The 15,896-nt window shown below is 50.3% G+C and overlaps 1 protein-coding gene across 3 annotated transcripts in view; it reads right to left on the reverse strand.

Annotated features, from left to right (window-relative positions):
* Positions 1-32: 32 nt before the first annotated feature.
* PPIP5K1 (diphosphoinositol pentakisphosphate kinase 1) overlaps positions 33-15,896 on the reverse strand; it is a 31,302-nt gene continuing 15,438 nt past the window's right edge. The window contains exons 12-29 of one of the 3 annotated variants that reach the window (XM_060755483.2): positions 15,604-15,719; positions 15,354-15,439; positions 14,124-14,252; positions 13,609-13,730; positions 13,311-13,493; positions 11,626-11,767; positions 10,754-10,977; positions 10,530-10,657; positions 9,221-9,335; positions 8,940-9,047; positions 8,726-8,842; positions 7,334-7,501; positions 7,114-7,201; positions 6,705-6,827; positions 6,012-6,074; positions 2,222-2,362; positions 1,963-2,106; positions 33-1,073 (exon numbers count right to left, since the gene is read on the reverse strand). In XM_060755483.2, the coding sequence (XP_060611466.2) occupies positions 628-1,073; positions 1,963-2,106; positions 2,222-2,362; positions 6,012-6,074; positions 6,705-6,827; positions 7,114-7,201; positions 7,334-7,501; positions 8,726-8,842; positions 8,940-9,047; positions 9,221-9,335; positions 10,530-10,657; positions 10,754-10,977; positions 11,626-11,767; positions 13,311-13,493; positions 13,609-13,730; positions 14,124-14,252; positions 15,354-15,439; positions 15,604-15,719 (2,643 nt within the window). In that variant the 3' untranslated portion in view covers positions 33-627. The remainder of the gene's footprint in view (positions 1,074-1,962; positions 2,107-2,221; positions 2,363-6,011; positions 6,075-6,704; positions 6,828-7,113; positions 7,202-7,333; positions 7,502-8,725; positions 8,843-8,939; positions 9,048-9,220; positions 9,336-10,529; positions 10,658-10,753; positions 10,978-11,625; positions 11,768-13,310; positions 13,494-13,608; positions 13,731-14,123; positions 14,253-15,353; positions 15,440-15,603; positions 15,720-15,896) is intronic. The other 2 variants (XM_067471360.1, XM_060755484.2) reach the window with 2 other exon arrangements.

A 15,896-nucleotide genomic window follows, 5' to 3' on the forward strand; every position in this document is an offset into this window, starting at 1 on the left:
AAACCCACAGGAGCAATGGCACAGCAGCCCTGTAGAGTCTCAGCATTTTACTGCAGAAGAGGTAAAGGGATTCCACAATTCATAAGGAAGGACAGACACATACGGACGGACAGACAGAGGCATCTCCAGGCGCATCCCTGTCCCGAACGACGGAGGAGCCCCTGCTCCCCCCGTCTCTCTGAGAACATCAACAATATATTAAATATTTGCTCTGTACTGTACACCATTTGGCATCACGCGTGTCTTCCCCGTTTCGGAGAAAGCCTGGCTCTTCAAAGCAGGCCCTTGTTAGCAGAGCCCTCTGCCTCCCAGCCAGAAAGCCCCCTCCCATATCCCATGCCCTTTGGGGGGAGCCCACCCCATGCCTGTCACTCGGAGTGTCACTTCAGGGCCCCTTCCGAGAAGAGGAGTGGTGGTGGTGGTGATGGGGGTCACTTTGGAAATCAAGGGCCAGAAGCAGCAACAGCAGATGCCACCTGAGATCTCTGGGGCCACCTCTCCCCACACTTTGTGACGTCTGGCTGGAAGCCCTTGTGGGGAGCCTGGGGTGGGGCAAAGCCTGGGACGAGGCTGGCAGGGCGGAGGCTGCCATCTTGGCCATTCCACTGCCCTATCGACCGTGGCATCCTAAGGACCATCCCTGATGGGGGTCAGGAGAGGGCTGTGCTCAGTCTCCCCCGCAGAGCCTCCCTGCTCTTCCGACTCTGCCCTGGTGCCATCGACCCACAAATCTGCCTCCTGCCCCTGGTTCGGCTTCAGGTCACCCTCCTCTTCACTTGCCCCAAGGTCCCTCTGCTCTGGCGGGGAAGAAGTAGGAGGGGGGCCCTCTCCGTCGCAGGGCTCAGCCCCAGGCGGTGCTCCCAGCCCTTCCTCCGTCTCAGCCTTGCTGACCGGCGGTGGCAGGACTGGCTCTTCCTGATTGCAGGGTCGTTCCGTGGGCGCCGGGGCACCATTGAGGAGAGCCTTCTCTGGGAAGCCGAAGCAGCCCCCGCCACCACGAGGACCGCCACTCTCCAGGGAGGTGGGTGAGGAGGGGCCGGCGCTGGAGACTGCGCTGGAAGGGCCGCTACTGGCTGCATAGGGAAAGAAAGGAGGGTCAGGGGATGGCAAACAAAGGATAATGAGACAACACCATAGGACCCTGGATGGAAGTTGATGTAGATCCATCTTAATAGGACGACTGACCACTGTAGTTTTATATATAGTGTTTTTAAAGTTGTTTTTGTAATTGTGATATATGATATTTTAATGAGTGTATGTTTTTTATGGCTGGAAACCGGGCTGAGTCCCTCAATGAGGTTGAGAAGCTCGGTATAGAAAACTGTGAAATAAATAAATAAATAAACTGCACAACAGAAATGACTTGTATAGTTACTTCTAACAGTCCATATTATATGAGCATAAGATTGTATCTGCCCCCCCCCCCCCCGGGTGGCGCAGCAAGTTAAACTGCTGAGCTGCTGAACTTGCTGACTGAAAAATTGAAAGTTCACATCTGGGGAGCGGGGTGAGCTCCCACTGTTAGCCCCAGCTTCTGCCAACCTAGCAGTTTGAAAACATGCAAATGTGAGTAGATCAATAGGTACAGCTTCTGCGGGAAAGTAATTGTGCTCCATACAATTATGCTGGCCACATGACCTTGGAAGGGTCTACGGACAACGCCAGCTCCGGCTTAGAAATGATCAGCACCATCCCCCAGTCGGACACGACTAGAATTAATGTCAATAATCTTTACTTAAGATTATATTGACCAATACTGCTCTTATGGTCAGTGTCCATTATGGATATATATTTTCCTATTTTCACAGTGTGGGCCAAGTGGCAACAGGGCAGAAGCCAAAGGCCCCCAGCTGGGTTTGCTTCAGCCCCTTCAACCAGAGCGAGGCCTCCTTCCCCTTCCGGGCACAGCTTCACTGCCAATCCTTCCCTGCCCTAAAAACACACACTTTGCATGCCACTCACACCAGGGAGGCTTCTCGGAGGGGGGCATCCGCAGGGGCAGAGAGGGTAGGACGTTCTGCTGCAGGGAGTCACCACCATCACCTCCACCTCCGCTGTTGCCTCCACCGTCGGGCACCTGCTTCTTTGCCAGCGGGTCAAAGTGAGCTGCAGGAAACGAGGGGAAAGATTCTTTATTGGCTTTTGGGGGGTGGCATCTGCACCGGGGAGAGAGCATTGCTGCCCTCACTCCCACATCCTGCACACACACACGCCTTTGTACCTGCAGGGGCTCCTTGCTGTTGTCCGGTGCTGCAGCTCCGGAGGAGAGCGGTGAGGAAGTTGTTCACCTGGCGCAGGGAGAGCGAGTTGTGCAGGGTCTCCAGCGGGTAGATGCTGGGCACCAGGGAGCAGCCCTCGAAGCCTGCCAGGAAAGAGCAGCCCCCTCCCCAATGAGTCCCTTGTCAGAAATATTAAAAAACAACTGGGTATTATTGATTACAAAAGGGTGAGTCAAGCACTGAAAGATTTAGTAGGCCAAAGCCTGTTAAAGAGTCAGTGGTTCAAAGTTAGTGTCTTACTGAGGAGAGTGAGTAGGCCGTAGCCTGTCAGAGTCAGTGGGTCAAAGTTAGTGTCTTACTGAGGAGAGTGAGTAGACTGAAGTCTGTTAGAATCAATGGGTCAAAGTTAGTGTCTTTCTGAGGAGAGTGTGTAGGCCGAAGCCTGTCAGAGTCAGTGGATCAAAGTTAGTGTCTTCCTTAGGAGAGTGTGTAGGCCAAAGCCTGTTAAGAGTCAGTGGGTCAAAGTTAGTGTTTTCCTGAGGAGAGTGAGTAGGTCGAAGCCTGTCAGAGCCAGTGGGTCAAAGTTAGTGTCTTCCTGAGGAGAGTGGGTAGGCCGAAGCCTGTCGGAGCCAGTGGGTCAAAGTTAGTGTCTTCCTGAGGAGAGTGGGTAGGCCGAAGCCTGTCAGAGTGTGTGGTCAAAGTTAGTGTCTTCCTGAGGAGAGTGAGTAGGCCGAAGCCTGTCATTCAGTGTGTCAAAGTTAGTGTCTTCCTGAGGAGAGTGAGTAGGCCGAAGCCTGTCAGTCAGTGTGTCAAAGTTAGTGTCTTCCTGAGGAGAGTGAGTAGGCCGAAGCCTGTCAGAGTCAGTGGGTCAAAGTTAGTGTCTTCCTGAGGAGAGTGAGTAGGCCGAAGCCTGTCAGTCAGTGTGTCAAAGTTAGTGTCTTCCTGAGGAGAGTGAGTAGGCCGAAGCCTGTCAGAGTCAGTGGGTCAAAGTTAGTGTCTTCCTGAGGAGAGTGAGTAGGCCGAAGCCTGTCAGAGTCAGTGGGTCAACGTTAGTGTCTTCCTGAGGAGAGTGAGTAGGCCGAAGCCTGTCAGTCAGTGAGTCAAATTTAGTGTCTTCCTGAGGAGAGTGAGTAGGTCGAAGCCTGTCAGAGCCAGTGGGTCAAAGTTAGTGTCTTCCTGAGGAGAGTGGGTAGGCCGAAGCCTGTCAGAGTGTGTGGTCAAAGTTAGTGTCTTCCTGAGGAGAGTGAGTAGGCCGAAGCCTGTCATTCAGTGTGTCAAAGTTAGTGTCTTCCTGAGGAGAGTGAGTAGGCCGAAGCCTGTCAGAGTCAGTGTGTCAAAGTTAGTGTCTTCCTGAGGAGAGTGAGTAGGCCGAAGCCTGTCAGTCAGTGTGTCAAAGTTAGTGTCTTCCTGAGGAGAGTGAGTAGGCCGAAGCCTGTCAGAGTCAGTCGGTCAAAGTTAGTGTCTTCCTGAGGAGAGTGAGTAGGCCGAAGCCTGTCAGAGTCAGTGTGTCAAAGTTAGTGTCTTCCTGAGGAGAGTGAGTAGGCCGAAGCCTGTCAGAGTCAGTGGGTCAAAGTTAGTGTCTTCCTGAGGAGAGTGAGTAGGCCGAAGCCTGTCAGAGTCAGTGGGTCAACGTTAGTGTCTTCCTGAGGAGAGTGAGTAGGCCGAAGCCTGTCAGTCAGTGAGTCAAATTTAGTGTCTTCCTGAGGAGAGTGAGTAGGCCGAAGCCTTTCAGAGTCAGTGGGTCAAAGTTAATGTCTTTTAGAATGGTGTGTGTTTTTGCTTTTTTTGGACTTTGTTTTTCTCTCTCTTTTTTTTCCTCTTTTATGGTCTTTTTTATCTTTTTTGGCCTTTCTTTGGGGGGGGGGCAACTGGGTTTCCTACTTTCCTATCTTCTTTATTATTGTTCTCCCTCTTTCCTTGTGTTGTTGTGTAAAATGCTTAATAAAAATATTTTTTTTAAAAAATAGTGTCTTCCGGAGGAGAGTGAGTAGGCTGAAGCCGGTCAGAGTCAGTGAGTCAAATTTAGTGTCTTCCTGAGGAGAGTGAGTAGGCCGAAGCCTTTCAGAGTCAGTGGGTCAAAGTTAGTGTCTTCCTGAGGAGAGTGAGTAGGCCGAAGCCTGTCAGAGTCAGTGGGTCAAAGTTAGTGTCATCCTGAGGAGAGTGAGTAGGCCGAAGCCTGTCAGAGTCAGTGAGTCAAAGTTAGTGTCTTCCTGAGGAGAGTGAGTAGGCCGAAGCCTGTCAGAGTCAGTGAGTCAAAGTTAGTGTCTTCCTGAGGAGAGTGAGTAGGCCGAAGCCTTTCAGAGTCAGTGGGTCAAAGTTAGTGTCTTCCTGAGGAGAGTGAGTAGGCCGAAGCCTTTCAGAGTCAGTGGGTCAAAGTTAGTGTCTTCCTGAGGAGAGTGAGTAGGCCGAAGCCTTTCAGAGTCAGTGGGTCAAAGTTAGTGTCTTACTAAGGAGAGTGAGTAGGCCAAAGCCTGTCAGAGTCAGTGGGTCAAAGTTAGTGTCTTCCTGAGGAATGAGTAGTCCGAAGCCTGTTAAGTCAGTGGGTCAAAGTTAGTGTCTTCCTGAGGAGAGTGAGTAGGCTGAAGCCTGTCAGAGTCAGTGGGTCAAAGTTAGTGTCTTACTGAGGAGAGTGAGTAGGCCGAAGCCTGTCAGAGTCAGTGGGTCAAAGTTAGTGTCTTCCTGAGGAGAGTGAGTAGGCCGAAGCCTGTCAGAGTCAGTGGGTCAAAGTTAGTGTCTTCCTGAGGAGAGTGAGTAGGCCAAAGCCTGTTAGAGTCACTGGGCCAAAGCTATCGTCGTCCTGAGGAGTGCGAGGTAAACCTCTGTGTGAGAGAAGCCTCGCATGAGAAAGCTCTAATGTGAAAGCTGCTGTGAGTAAAACTACTATGTATTAGTTTGTGTTATGGAGACATTATTTTTGTAAATAGTGCAACCGTATTATTATACTACAAAGAAAAGCCTCCTATGGAAGAGATAACACTGGTCTGTGTGTTTTTGTTCTTTTTATCACTTTGGACTACTGGTGCTGGGTCATGCTACTGCTGACAAGTTACTCTGCTTTACATTTATGAGGAGGGTCTTTTGTTATTAAGCCCACACACTCAACATCCCTCCCAACGGGTCTCTTTGCCAGGAAGTTCCAAGTGGTCCCCACGCCCCTCCCACTCCACAGAAGCCATGCAGAAGCACCCGCCAAACAGCTTGGTAGTCCCTTCAGGCTCCAAGCATAAGGACCCCAAGGTTCCCCATTTCTGTGCACCGTTTGTGCCCCTGTCCCTTTGCACATGCCCTATCTTCTTGTGGGCATCTCTTCAAAGGCAGGTACCATGGCCCTGTTAGTGCAAGTGCATATTTGGATGACAACTGTGCCCAGAGGCACCCTGTTCTGCTCCAGCCGGAGAGATGTCCGAATTCTTCTCATGCTCCAGAATCACGACACACACACACACCCCCACACACACATACATTCACACCCCCTTCATACTTTTGTCTCGTTGGAACCAAGTCAGCCAGCGATTATGCTGCAGGCAAGAAGGACAAGCACTAATCGGTTACAGAGCGAGCAAGCAGCCAGCAGGGAGGCATTTGTGCCAGTTGGCAATGATGGTAAAACACAGGTTAGCTGCTTTTGGGTCCCACACAGGAGAAAAGGGCATAAACACAAAAAATGGGGAGGAGATCCCTGGTAGATGAAGGAGGCACAGGCAGGAATCCATGGCAGGGAGGGATGGAGACACAGCAAGGGATGGGAAGGAGGGGAAGGGGGCGAGGACTCAAATTAAGAAGCAAACGTACCATTAGTTGGATGCTTTGCAAATGACACAGAAAACCGCTTTACAGCTGGCATAGACAAGAGCTCTGGGGAGACAAGAAGAGGGGCCTGCTTCAGAGGGGTCCTACCTGACCCCTACCCCCATTGCCCCCCATTACCCCCATTTCTGGCACTGAAAGCACACCCAAGTTTTCAAGTAAGGGGGGGAGGTGGAGCTGGGTCCTGGACAGACGCCCCAGAGAAGAAACCAGTCCCAGAAGAATGATGCACCCCCTTCCTCTTCCTGCCTGCTTCCATGATGCCCACATACTACTCTCTTAAATATGAAATAATATTGGAAGACGGGGAAGGCACACAAGGCCGTGGGAACAGGGCGGAAAGGCTGTCAAGACCTGCTGTTTCTGCACTTTGGGGCCCGTAACATTTGCAAAAAAGGCACCGGGAGCACCAATACCCACTCACTCTCCCTCCCCCTCCCCCCGAGACCCCCCCCCCCCCCCATGCTGCCATTCTTCTCTTACTGTCCTACATTTAGGATAATGTTCCATAGCAACTGGCAGACTAGGAATGCCAAGGATTCCCTCCACAAATACTTCAGGCCTCTAGACTGTCTTTGGAAAAAGATCTATGCGGGATGGGAACCCCCTCATCTCTCCCTCAAAGCACTTTGTCAGAGCAGACCCCGCCTCGCCTCCCCCCCCCAACCCCCCACCTACCGTCTCTGCAGAGGAAGCCAGGGCCGAACTTCTTGCCGTGGCTGCGGGCGTAGTCCTGCAGGTTGGGGGCGCTGGAGGAGCCCCCCAGGACCGTGGTGCTGAAGAGGCCCGAGCACTGCGACCCTGCAAAGCCCCACAGCCATTAGCACCATGCGCCGCGCACGCACACACCGCCACTCGCGGGCAAAGCACAGGCACAACAGAAGCCGACAGAGTCCAAGGGGCTCTCAGAGAACAGTCAGGACCAAGGCCAGAGAAAGGGGGGAAGTCTTGGAAAGGGTCTCCCTAGTTCCCTGGACCACAACTGGGCTTTAAGGAAGGAAAGAGCATGAGGTGCCCAATGGCTTTCCCAACCAATCCCCCCAAGACAGACAGTCCAACCGAAAGGCCGGGAGAAGGAGGGCCCTACCCAATCCGCTCTGCTTGACTTCGGAGGAATGCCTGGAGTAGGAGAAGAGGCGGTAGCCAGCAGCTTTGGAGGAGGACTCTGACAGCACCTGCGAGGCAAGCACTGTGGGTCAAGCTTTGCCCAGCCACAGCCCAGTCGTGGCAGACAAACTGGGGGTCTGGGAAGTGAAGGAAGCAGGTGGAGAGCCCCCCACCCCCACAAACATCCTGCCCAGCAGCACCTCCATGGAGCCGGTCTTGCGGTTCCGGATCAGAGGAGACCTTCGCAGGAGGAAGGCTCCGGACTCTGGGCCCGCGGAGGCCAGGTGGTGCACACGGTCCGTCTCATCGTCAGCGCCCTTGGCCACATCCTCCCGGCTGCCCCCGAGATCTGGCCTCTTGGCCTCCTTCTGCAAGAGAGCAGGCCGTGAGGGCAGGACAAGCATGGGATGGCCGAGGGAGCGCAATCAGAATAGGCTCAGTGGCACTTTCATGGCTCTAGCAACTACCAATAATGTGTTGGAATCAAAAGGGCCTTTGGAGGAGTACAGTGAGGCCGATGCTCTTCTTCAGCGAATGACAATTACAGTAGAGTCTCACTTATCCAACCTTCGCTTATCCAACACAGTCCAGGGTTAGAGAAAGAAAGAACCCATGTCTGTTTTGGTTCTAAATTTGTAAATCCAGTAATTACTACATAACGTTACCATGTATTGAACTGCTTTTTCTCTTGAGTTGCTGTAAAACATGATGTTTTTGGTGCTTAATTTGTAAAATCATAATGTAATCATAACATTATTTATTTATGTATTTGCGACATTTATATGCCACTCTTCTCACCCCGAAGGGGACTCAGCTTATAAGTTATATATATATATATATATATACACACACAATATATATATTCTATTATTGGCATAGTACAATATCAGTATTAAAAATTACTACATAGTGCTATACCATTATGTTGTAATATTATTAGTAATACTACATGTAATATAAATATATAATTATATCATATTATTACTAGTATTATATTGCATTACATTATAATATTATAAATAGTATATGTATATACAATATATTATATTACTGTATATTATATGATATGATATGGTATTATATTATTAGCATAGCACAGGAGACAAGGTGGAACTGTCTTCTGCCCCCCTCTCTCTTCACTCTGGCCCAGAGCAGCAGTTGGTGCTGGAAGGAGGGGTCCCCAACTGATGACATATGCAGGAGACAAGATGGAACTGTCCCCTGGCCCCCTCCCTCTTCAATCTGGCTCTGAGCATTTGACGTTTAATAGGCTTTTCCTATATCCCTCCTTATTATCCAACATTTTCACTTATCCAATGTTATGCTGGCCCGTTTATGTTGGATAAGCAAGACTCTACTGTAGTTCACAAATCCAAAAACGGTGTTGCAAGTGTCCAGGACTGGCCTTGCTGAGCCTTGCCTCCCTTGAGCCCACCTCAGAAGGGAAGTAACCAGGCCAAGCCCAAGGCCCTGCCTCGTGGCTCCCTCCCCACAGATAATGGGTTCCAAAAAGGGGCCTCGGTACCAGCCCCAGAGGAGGGCATGGGAACAGTGTGAGGAGGAGGAGGGGGGGGCACAGACTAGGGACTTGCCTCTGCCGACGCAGGACGGAAGCCGGACCCAGCCGGGGCGCTGCCATCCCCCTCACAGCCTTTGACCCCGGGGCTGAAATGCAGCTCCACATGGAACCTCTCCTCAGAGGAAGGGTCCTGCAAAGAGAGGGGGGCAGCAAAGGCTCCAGCAGCTCAAAGGCGAAAAAGATTGACCTCCACGCCCCCCACGCACACCCCCTCCTCCCTCCCTCACCTTATTGTTGTCCTCATAGAGCATCACCACAATCTGGGTCATGTAGTTCAGCTCCGAAATGGCACTGAGGTAATCCATGGCCCTCTTCCACTGTGGGTCTTTGGACTCCTGAGCAGGAAAGGGGAGATATCAGCAAAAGGGTGGAAGAAGCACCTGGGCAGGATCCCCAGGAACATAGCTTTCTCCATCCGCTGCCCATTTCCCCAAGGCAGCAGTCCCTAGGAATCCCCAAATGGCTCTGGCCCAAGGGGAGGATGCCCCCCTACAGCCCCCTTCCTTACGTCCAGGAGGCCCCCGTAGCGGAAGATGCTGAGCAGGGAGTGGACGTGGCTCTCGCTGGTGAAGTACAGACGCGTCCGGACGTGGCGCCCAGGAGACAGGACCCCCCGCGAATACCTGCAAACAGTGGGTCAAAGTTGGGCCACTGCCAAGCCCACTTCTAGTGGAGCTGGGGGGGGGGGGGTGAAGGGGCAATCATCAGGCCAGTAGATCAGGAACTGCTCTCCTTCCAGGGTGCTGGGAAATTTAATTCAGGAGCAATGAACTGGCATTAGAGCAGGGGCTGGCCAAGAGTCATAGAATCATTGATTTGCAAAAGACCTTGTGAGCCATCCAGTCCAGCCTCTTTTTGCCAAGAAGCAAGAAAATCACATTCAAAGCATCCCTGACAGTTGGCCATCCAGCCTTTGTTTCAAAGTCTCCAAAGAAGGAGCCTCCACCACACCCTGGGGCAGAGAGTCCCACTGCTGAACAGCTCTCAGGAAGTTCTTCCTAATGTTCATGGCCCTCGTCATGTCTCCTCCCAGCCTTCTCTTCTGCAAGCTAAACATGCCCAGTTCTTTCAGCCGCGCCTCATACATATCTTATTTGTAGTGCAAAAAAACACTTTAAAACAATGCAATAATTAAAATGAAGAACAATTTTAACAAATATAAACATTAGTATTTCAATGGGAAGTGTGGGCCTGCTTTAGGATTGCTGTTGTTGTTGTTGTTGTACACTTTCAAGTTGTTTCAGACTTAGGTTGACCCTGAGCGAGGCCAAGATAAATTACCTTGGAGGGCCGTATCCAGCCCCCGGGCCATAGTTTGAGGACCCCTGATCTAGACAATAGACTCCTATTGATGCAGGCCAAAATCCCATTGGCTGTTTTAGCTTCCTCGTCACATTGTTGACTCATGTTCATCTTCCTTCCCACAAGGATTCCAAGATCTTTTTCACTCAAACCAAACATCTCCCATTCTGTATATTTGCATTTCATTTTTTTCTGCCTAAGTGGAGTATCTTGCATTTGTCCCAGTTGAACTTCATTTGGTTCGTTTTGGCCAATTATTTCTCTAATCTGTGAAGATTGTTTTGAATTCTGCTCCTGTCTTCTGGGGTATTGGCTCTCTCTCCCCATTTGGTCCTGTCTGCAAACTTGATGATCACGCCTTCGAACCCTTCATCTAAGCCATTAATAAAGATGTTTGACAGAACCAGGCCCAGGGCAAAAGGAGTGATCCTGATGGACACAGAGGAGGAGGAGGAGGACGCATCATGATGCCAGGCCACCCCTCCCTGACAGGCCCCACCGACCAGCCCTCTTACAGCGGGTGCAGCTTGTTGACAGATTCGTCCTCGTGGGTCCTTTGGAGGTCCAGCTGGATCTTCCGGATGAGCGGCAGGCAGAAGCCGATGCCAATCTCCAGCTTCTCCTGCTCGCTGATGCCGTACTCCTGCAGCAGGAGATAAGCGGAGGGGAGGCCAGGTGTCTTGTCTGTCTGCCCCAAAGCACTGCTGAGTGAGAGAGGAGAGGGACCTGGGGTCCGTACCTGTGGGATGATAACATCAGCCAGGGCCTTGGAGAGGCGGAGAAGCTCCGCGGTGCCCTGCAGCGGCAGGACCGTGTTGTGCTGCACATCATACTTAACGCAGTCATAGATGTCGGGGATCTTGCTGATGTCATATCGCCGGTTCTTCAGGCGGAAGTCCTGCTCCAGCTTCTTCCAGCGCTGAAGCATCAGCTCCAACGTCTCGCTGTGGTAAAGCTGCAGGTCTGTGGCCACAGCAGCAGAAGCCAAAGTAAGACCCACACTCCCTTCCCTGTTTCCCAGACCAGTCTTTCTCAATCTTCCTAATACCCAATATACCCAATACGTCCACATTTGAATACTTGTGGGGTTCAGGGGGGATTTATTTAATCATTTGATAGTTGTAGTTGCTGGGATTTATAGTTCACCAACAAACAAAGAGCATTCTGAACCCCACCAATGAAGGAATTGAACCACACTTGGCACGCAGAACTCCCATGACCAAGTGAAAATACTGGAAGGGTTTGGTGGGCATTGACCTTGAGGTTGGGAGTTGTAGTTCACCTACATCCAGAGAGCACTGTGGACTCAAACAATGATGGATCTGGACCATACTCAAGATGCTCAAATGTGAATACTGGTGGAATTTGAGGAAAATAGACCTTGACACTTGGGAATTGTAGTTGCTGGGATTTAAAGTTCGTCTACAATCAGAGCATTCTGAACTCCATCAACAATAGAATTGGGCCAAATTCCCACAAAGAACTCCCATGGCCAAGAGAAAATACTGTGTTTTTTTATGGTCTCTGGTGACCCCCTGAGGGGTCCCGACCCCCAAATTGAAAAACACTGTCCTAGACATTCCCCTTCTGGCTCTAGTCTTCTTTCCCTACCAGCAAACTTGGGGTCCTCCATCCGCTTCTGGATCTGGGAGGTGAGGCTCTCAATCAACTCAAAGACTCGGTCACAGATCTCCACAGGATTCTGGATGATGTCCATGGACTTTGTGAGAGAGACACTGCCTGTTGGTGCCAGCTAGAAACAAAAGGGAGGTAAAGATTGATAGGCTTGCCTTTTATGGCCTTTCCCTTTGCCCTTAGCTTCCAGATGGTCCACACTGGCTTCCCTCCAGACCAGTGGTTCTCAACCTATGGGTCCCCAGATGTTTTGGCCTTCAGCTCCCAGAAATCCTAACAGCTGGGAAACTGGCTGGGATTTCTGGAAGCTCGCATGATGTGTTCAGTGCATATCGGTTGGCCAATAAAGGTATCGCTCTTTTGTTGATTCTGGATTTTGTTGTTATTTTGCTGCACAGCCAACCCAGCTACCCTTGAATGTGTTTTCTTTCAGTGACAGATTTAGGCTCCTTATGCAGAGACTGAAACCAGTGGTGGGTCTCTGACAAGTTCGGGCTCATCTTTTTTTGAACACTAGCCTCCATGGACCATGGCTGCCTATTAGCATCAACCAAACATTATTCTACAGCTGTCATGCCTTGTTTTGTCCTTTTAGCTAGCCCAGGCATGGGCAAACTTTGGCCCTCCAATTGTTTTGGACTTCAACTCCCATAATTCCGAACAGCCTCAGGCCCCTTCCTTTTCCCCCTCAGCCGTTTAAGCAGATGAGGAGGGAAAGGGAAGGGCCTGAGGCTGTTAGGAATTATTTTGTCATTTGGGAGTTGTAGTTGATGGAATTTATCATTCACCTACAATCAAAGAGCAATGGAAAATATGGGGAAATTTTATTTAATATTTTTAATGAGGGAAAGGGGTATAAGCCAGCAACAGAAACAATGACATTTTGGAATTATGAAATAACATGAATAGGTTGGTCCTGGTGAAGGGGGCACAAACTAAGGGCAAGGGGAAGAGGGGAAAATATGATATAATACTAATTATAAAGAAATAAAACATGTATAAGTAGATAAAAGGTGTGTGGTAGTGATATAAGTAGTATAAGTTGTAATGGAAAGTTTTAAAAATGATAAGAAATATGCTTAAATATATATTTGATTTTTTTACTGTTAGATTGTATATAATATGACATACTCTTCTATCTAAGATTTTGTAAAATAAAGGGAAGAATGTATGCTTATACATTTTGTTTAATAAATTTATAAATATTTATTTTTTTAAAAAAGGAATGATTTTGTCATTTGGGAGTTGTAGTTGCTGGGATTTATAGTTCACCTACAATCAAAGAGCATTCTGAACCCCATCAATGATAGAATTGAACCAAACTTCCCACACAGAACCCCCATGACCAACAGAAAATACTGTGTTTTCTGATAGTCTTTGACACCCCCCTCACAATTCCCCAGGGGTCTCGACTCCCAGGTTGAGAAACAATGTTTTAAAGCATACTCTATACAGAGTCAATCTTTAAAACTTTGTGGTCTCTGCTACTCTGCTCACTGATGCCAAATAAAGAGGGTGTCCTTTGATTCAAAGGCAATCTTGGTCAAACAGCCAGATACCTTTGCCCTAGGCGTAAATTAACTCCATTAACTCCAAACACATTTTCAACAGGCCTTCCACCCTGGGAGGTGTCTGAGGAGGCTCAGGCACCAGCCTCTCACCTTCTGGTAGTCCTCCTCGCTGAAGGGGGAGTCCTTCTGCATGATCTCCCGAAGGCGGGCCTTCACCCGGTGCTGGCAGCTGCTGAGGGAGTCACTGTCGCTGTCCAGAAGGCCGTTCATGTTGGCGCTCTTCACCATCTGCACCAGGATTGGGGTCAGCTCCCCCTCCAGTGCCAGGAGGCCCTGCAAGGAAACACAGCATTGGGAGGGGGCTCAGAGCAGCCAGACTGCAGACTTCCCCAGAAGGTGCCAAGGAACTGGGCTCCAGTGCAGCCCACTGAATGGAGAGGAGATGCACCTTAGCAAAAGCCGCAGCGGTCATCTGGACCCGTCCCTCGTCGGAGGCATAGATCTTGAGGTCATGCCGGTATGTGCTGTGCAAGCGGAGGAGGCCACACCCCGGGAAGCCCGCGTAGTCCCCTGGGTCCAGGAAGACAGACAGGAGCAGGAGGGAACTTGAAGCCCAAGCAGTGGCCCCAAAGCGACATTCCCCCACACCTCCCCCAAACCACATTGAATTGAACCCATCTGTTTGCAGAGAACAGCTTCCCCTCTGGGTATGTTGCAGGATTAATAGCACTTGAATGGTGAATTCCACTGGAGCCAGAAAACCAAGGAAGGGTGGCCCGGAAAGCCAGGTCAAGTCAAGCCAACGCTGCCTCTTGCCTTCTCCCCAATTTATAAAAGCAAGACTAAGGGGTGTCCCTTCCCACACGCACTTGTGTTCTGAGGGCTATTGGGCTGCACAGAATAGTTGTCCTGTGGCCTATGCAGCCCCCCAGTCTCTCCTCCCTCTGTTCTCCATATCCTCACCTTGTCCCCCCGGGTACATGCAGCGGAAGGCTCGCCCCAGCTCCTCCGCCTGGACCCTCCCGGCTGGAGTCAGCTCGCCTCCCCACTTCAGTACCAGAAGTAGCGATGGAGAGGGGTCTCTGCGGGCATCTGAGGGGAAAGGGCAGAGAGGGAGCGGGGTCACCTCCATTCCAGGAGCCTCTTGGCCAAGCAAGGCATGTGCCATGCTCCCAAGAGGCTTTGCAGAGAAATAAAGGGGAGGGATAAGGGCCAAGCCATGGGCAATTCTGATTGTGTTTCTGTAGGTTTGAAATTGTATGAAATACTTTTAATGTAAGTTGCTTTGAGTCTTCTTGCAGAGAGGAAAAGTGGGGTACAGATGAACATAATAATAATCTGCCCATAACAAAAAAAAAAAAAACAAACAAACTGGTGGGATCACAAACTTGAAAAAGTTAGGTAAAATGAACACGTCAAACTAGTCTGGGACTTCTGGATTCCGACAGAGAGAGTTTTGGAGCACAACACTCCCAACCTCATAACCATGGAGAAAAAAATATGGATTGTCAGTGTTGCAATCCCAGGCGACAGCAGGATTGATGAGAAGCAACTGGAAAAGCTTGCACGTTGCAAGGATTGAAAGATTGAACTGCAAAGACTCTGGCACAAGCCAATAAAGGTGGTCCCAGTGGTGATCGGCACACTGGGTGCAGTGCCTAAAGACCTTGGCCTGCACTTAAAAACAATCACCGCTGACAAAATTACCATCTGTCAGCTGCAAAAGGCCACCCTACTTGGATCTGCATGCATTATTTGCCTAGACACTTGGGAAGTGTCCGACGTGTGATCCAATACAACAGCCAGCATAGTGATCTTGTTTGCTGTGTACTAATCTTGATATGTGTCAAATAATAATAATAATAATAATAATAATAATAATAATAATAGAAACTTGGGAAGTGTCCAACATGTGATTGAATACAAAATCCAGCATAGTGATCTTGTTTGCTGCTATAATAACAATAATAACAATAAAGAGCACTTGTGACCAAATCCCATGTTCACAAAGTCTTTTCCTATCAACTCAAAGCGCTTCCCAGGCACGACATGGCTACTCCTGGGGTTAGCTTCACTTCCAAAGGGCATGAGAGGAGCAGAAATCTCCGCCATCAAAGTAGGCTCCAGATTATGCTCTTCACCCCCACTGCCGCCCTAGAGCTCCCCACAGAGTGTCCTGCACTAGATACCTGCCTTCCTCTTCACTGGAGGCTTTGGGCCGCCCATGAGGCAAGTAGGTCAGTTGTACTTTGCGGTTGATGCCAGAGAAGTGTCCATACCTGCCAGGGAAGTAAGGAAGAGGAAATGTCACTGGTTGGAGGGGCCCAGGCACATCCCATCTGACCCTGAACCCCCCGCACCCAATATGCTGTCTCCCTCCACTACTACAGAACTCTCAGGAGGAACATAATGCAGGGGGTTCCTGACTCCTCTCTTCCCTCACATCTCCAGGACAGTCTTCAGCTGCTCCAGCTTGGACTTCTGCTGGTCCTCCCCCTCGGGGCTGCAGGCAGGGGCTTCCTCCTCCAGCACCAGTAGGCGGGCAATGTCCAGCACTTCCTGCCAGGAAGAAGAAAAAAGGATGGCCCTTGGGAGACAGGCAGTGAAGCAGAGGGGGCCTGCTTCTGGACACCCTTGGAGGAGGAGGAGGAGGAGGAAGAAGAGGGGCTTCCTTTGCCATCCCACAGAAGAGCTTTCACAGAGGGAGACACACACACTCAGAAGGCACTTCCAGCC

This window comes from Anolis sagrei, chromosome 9, assembly GCF_037176765.1.
Source record: "Anolis sagrei isolate rAnoSag1 chromosome 9, rAnoSag1.mat, whole genome shotgun sequence".
In the NCBI taxonomy this organism is placed as follows: domain Eukaryota; kingdom Metazoa; phylum Chordata; class Lepidosauria; order Squamata; family Dactyloidae; genus Anolis; species Anolis sagrei.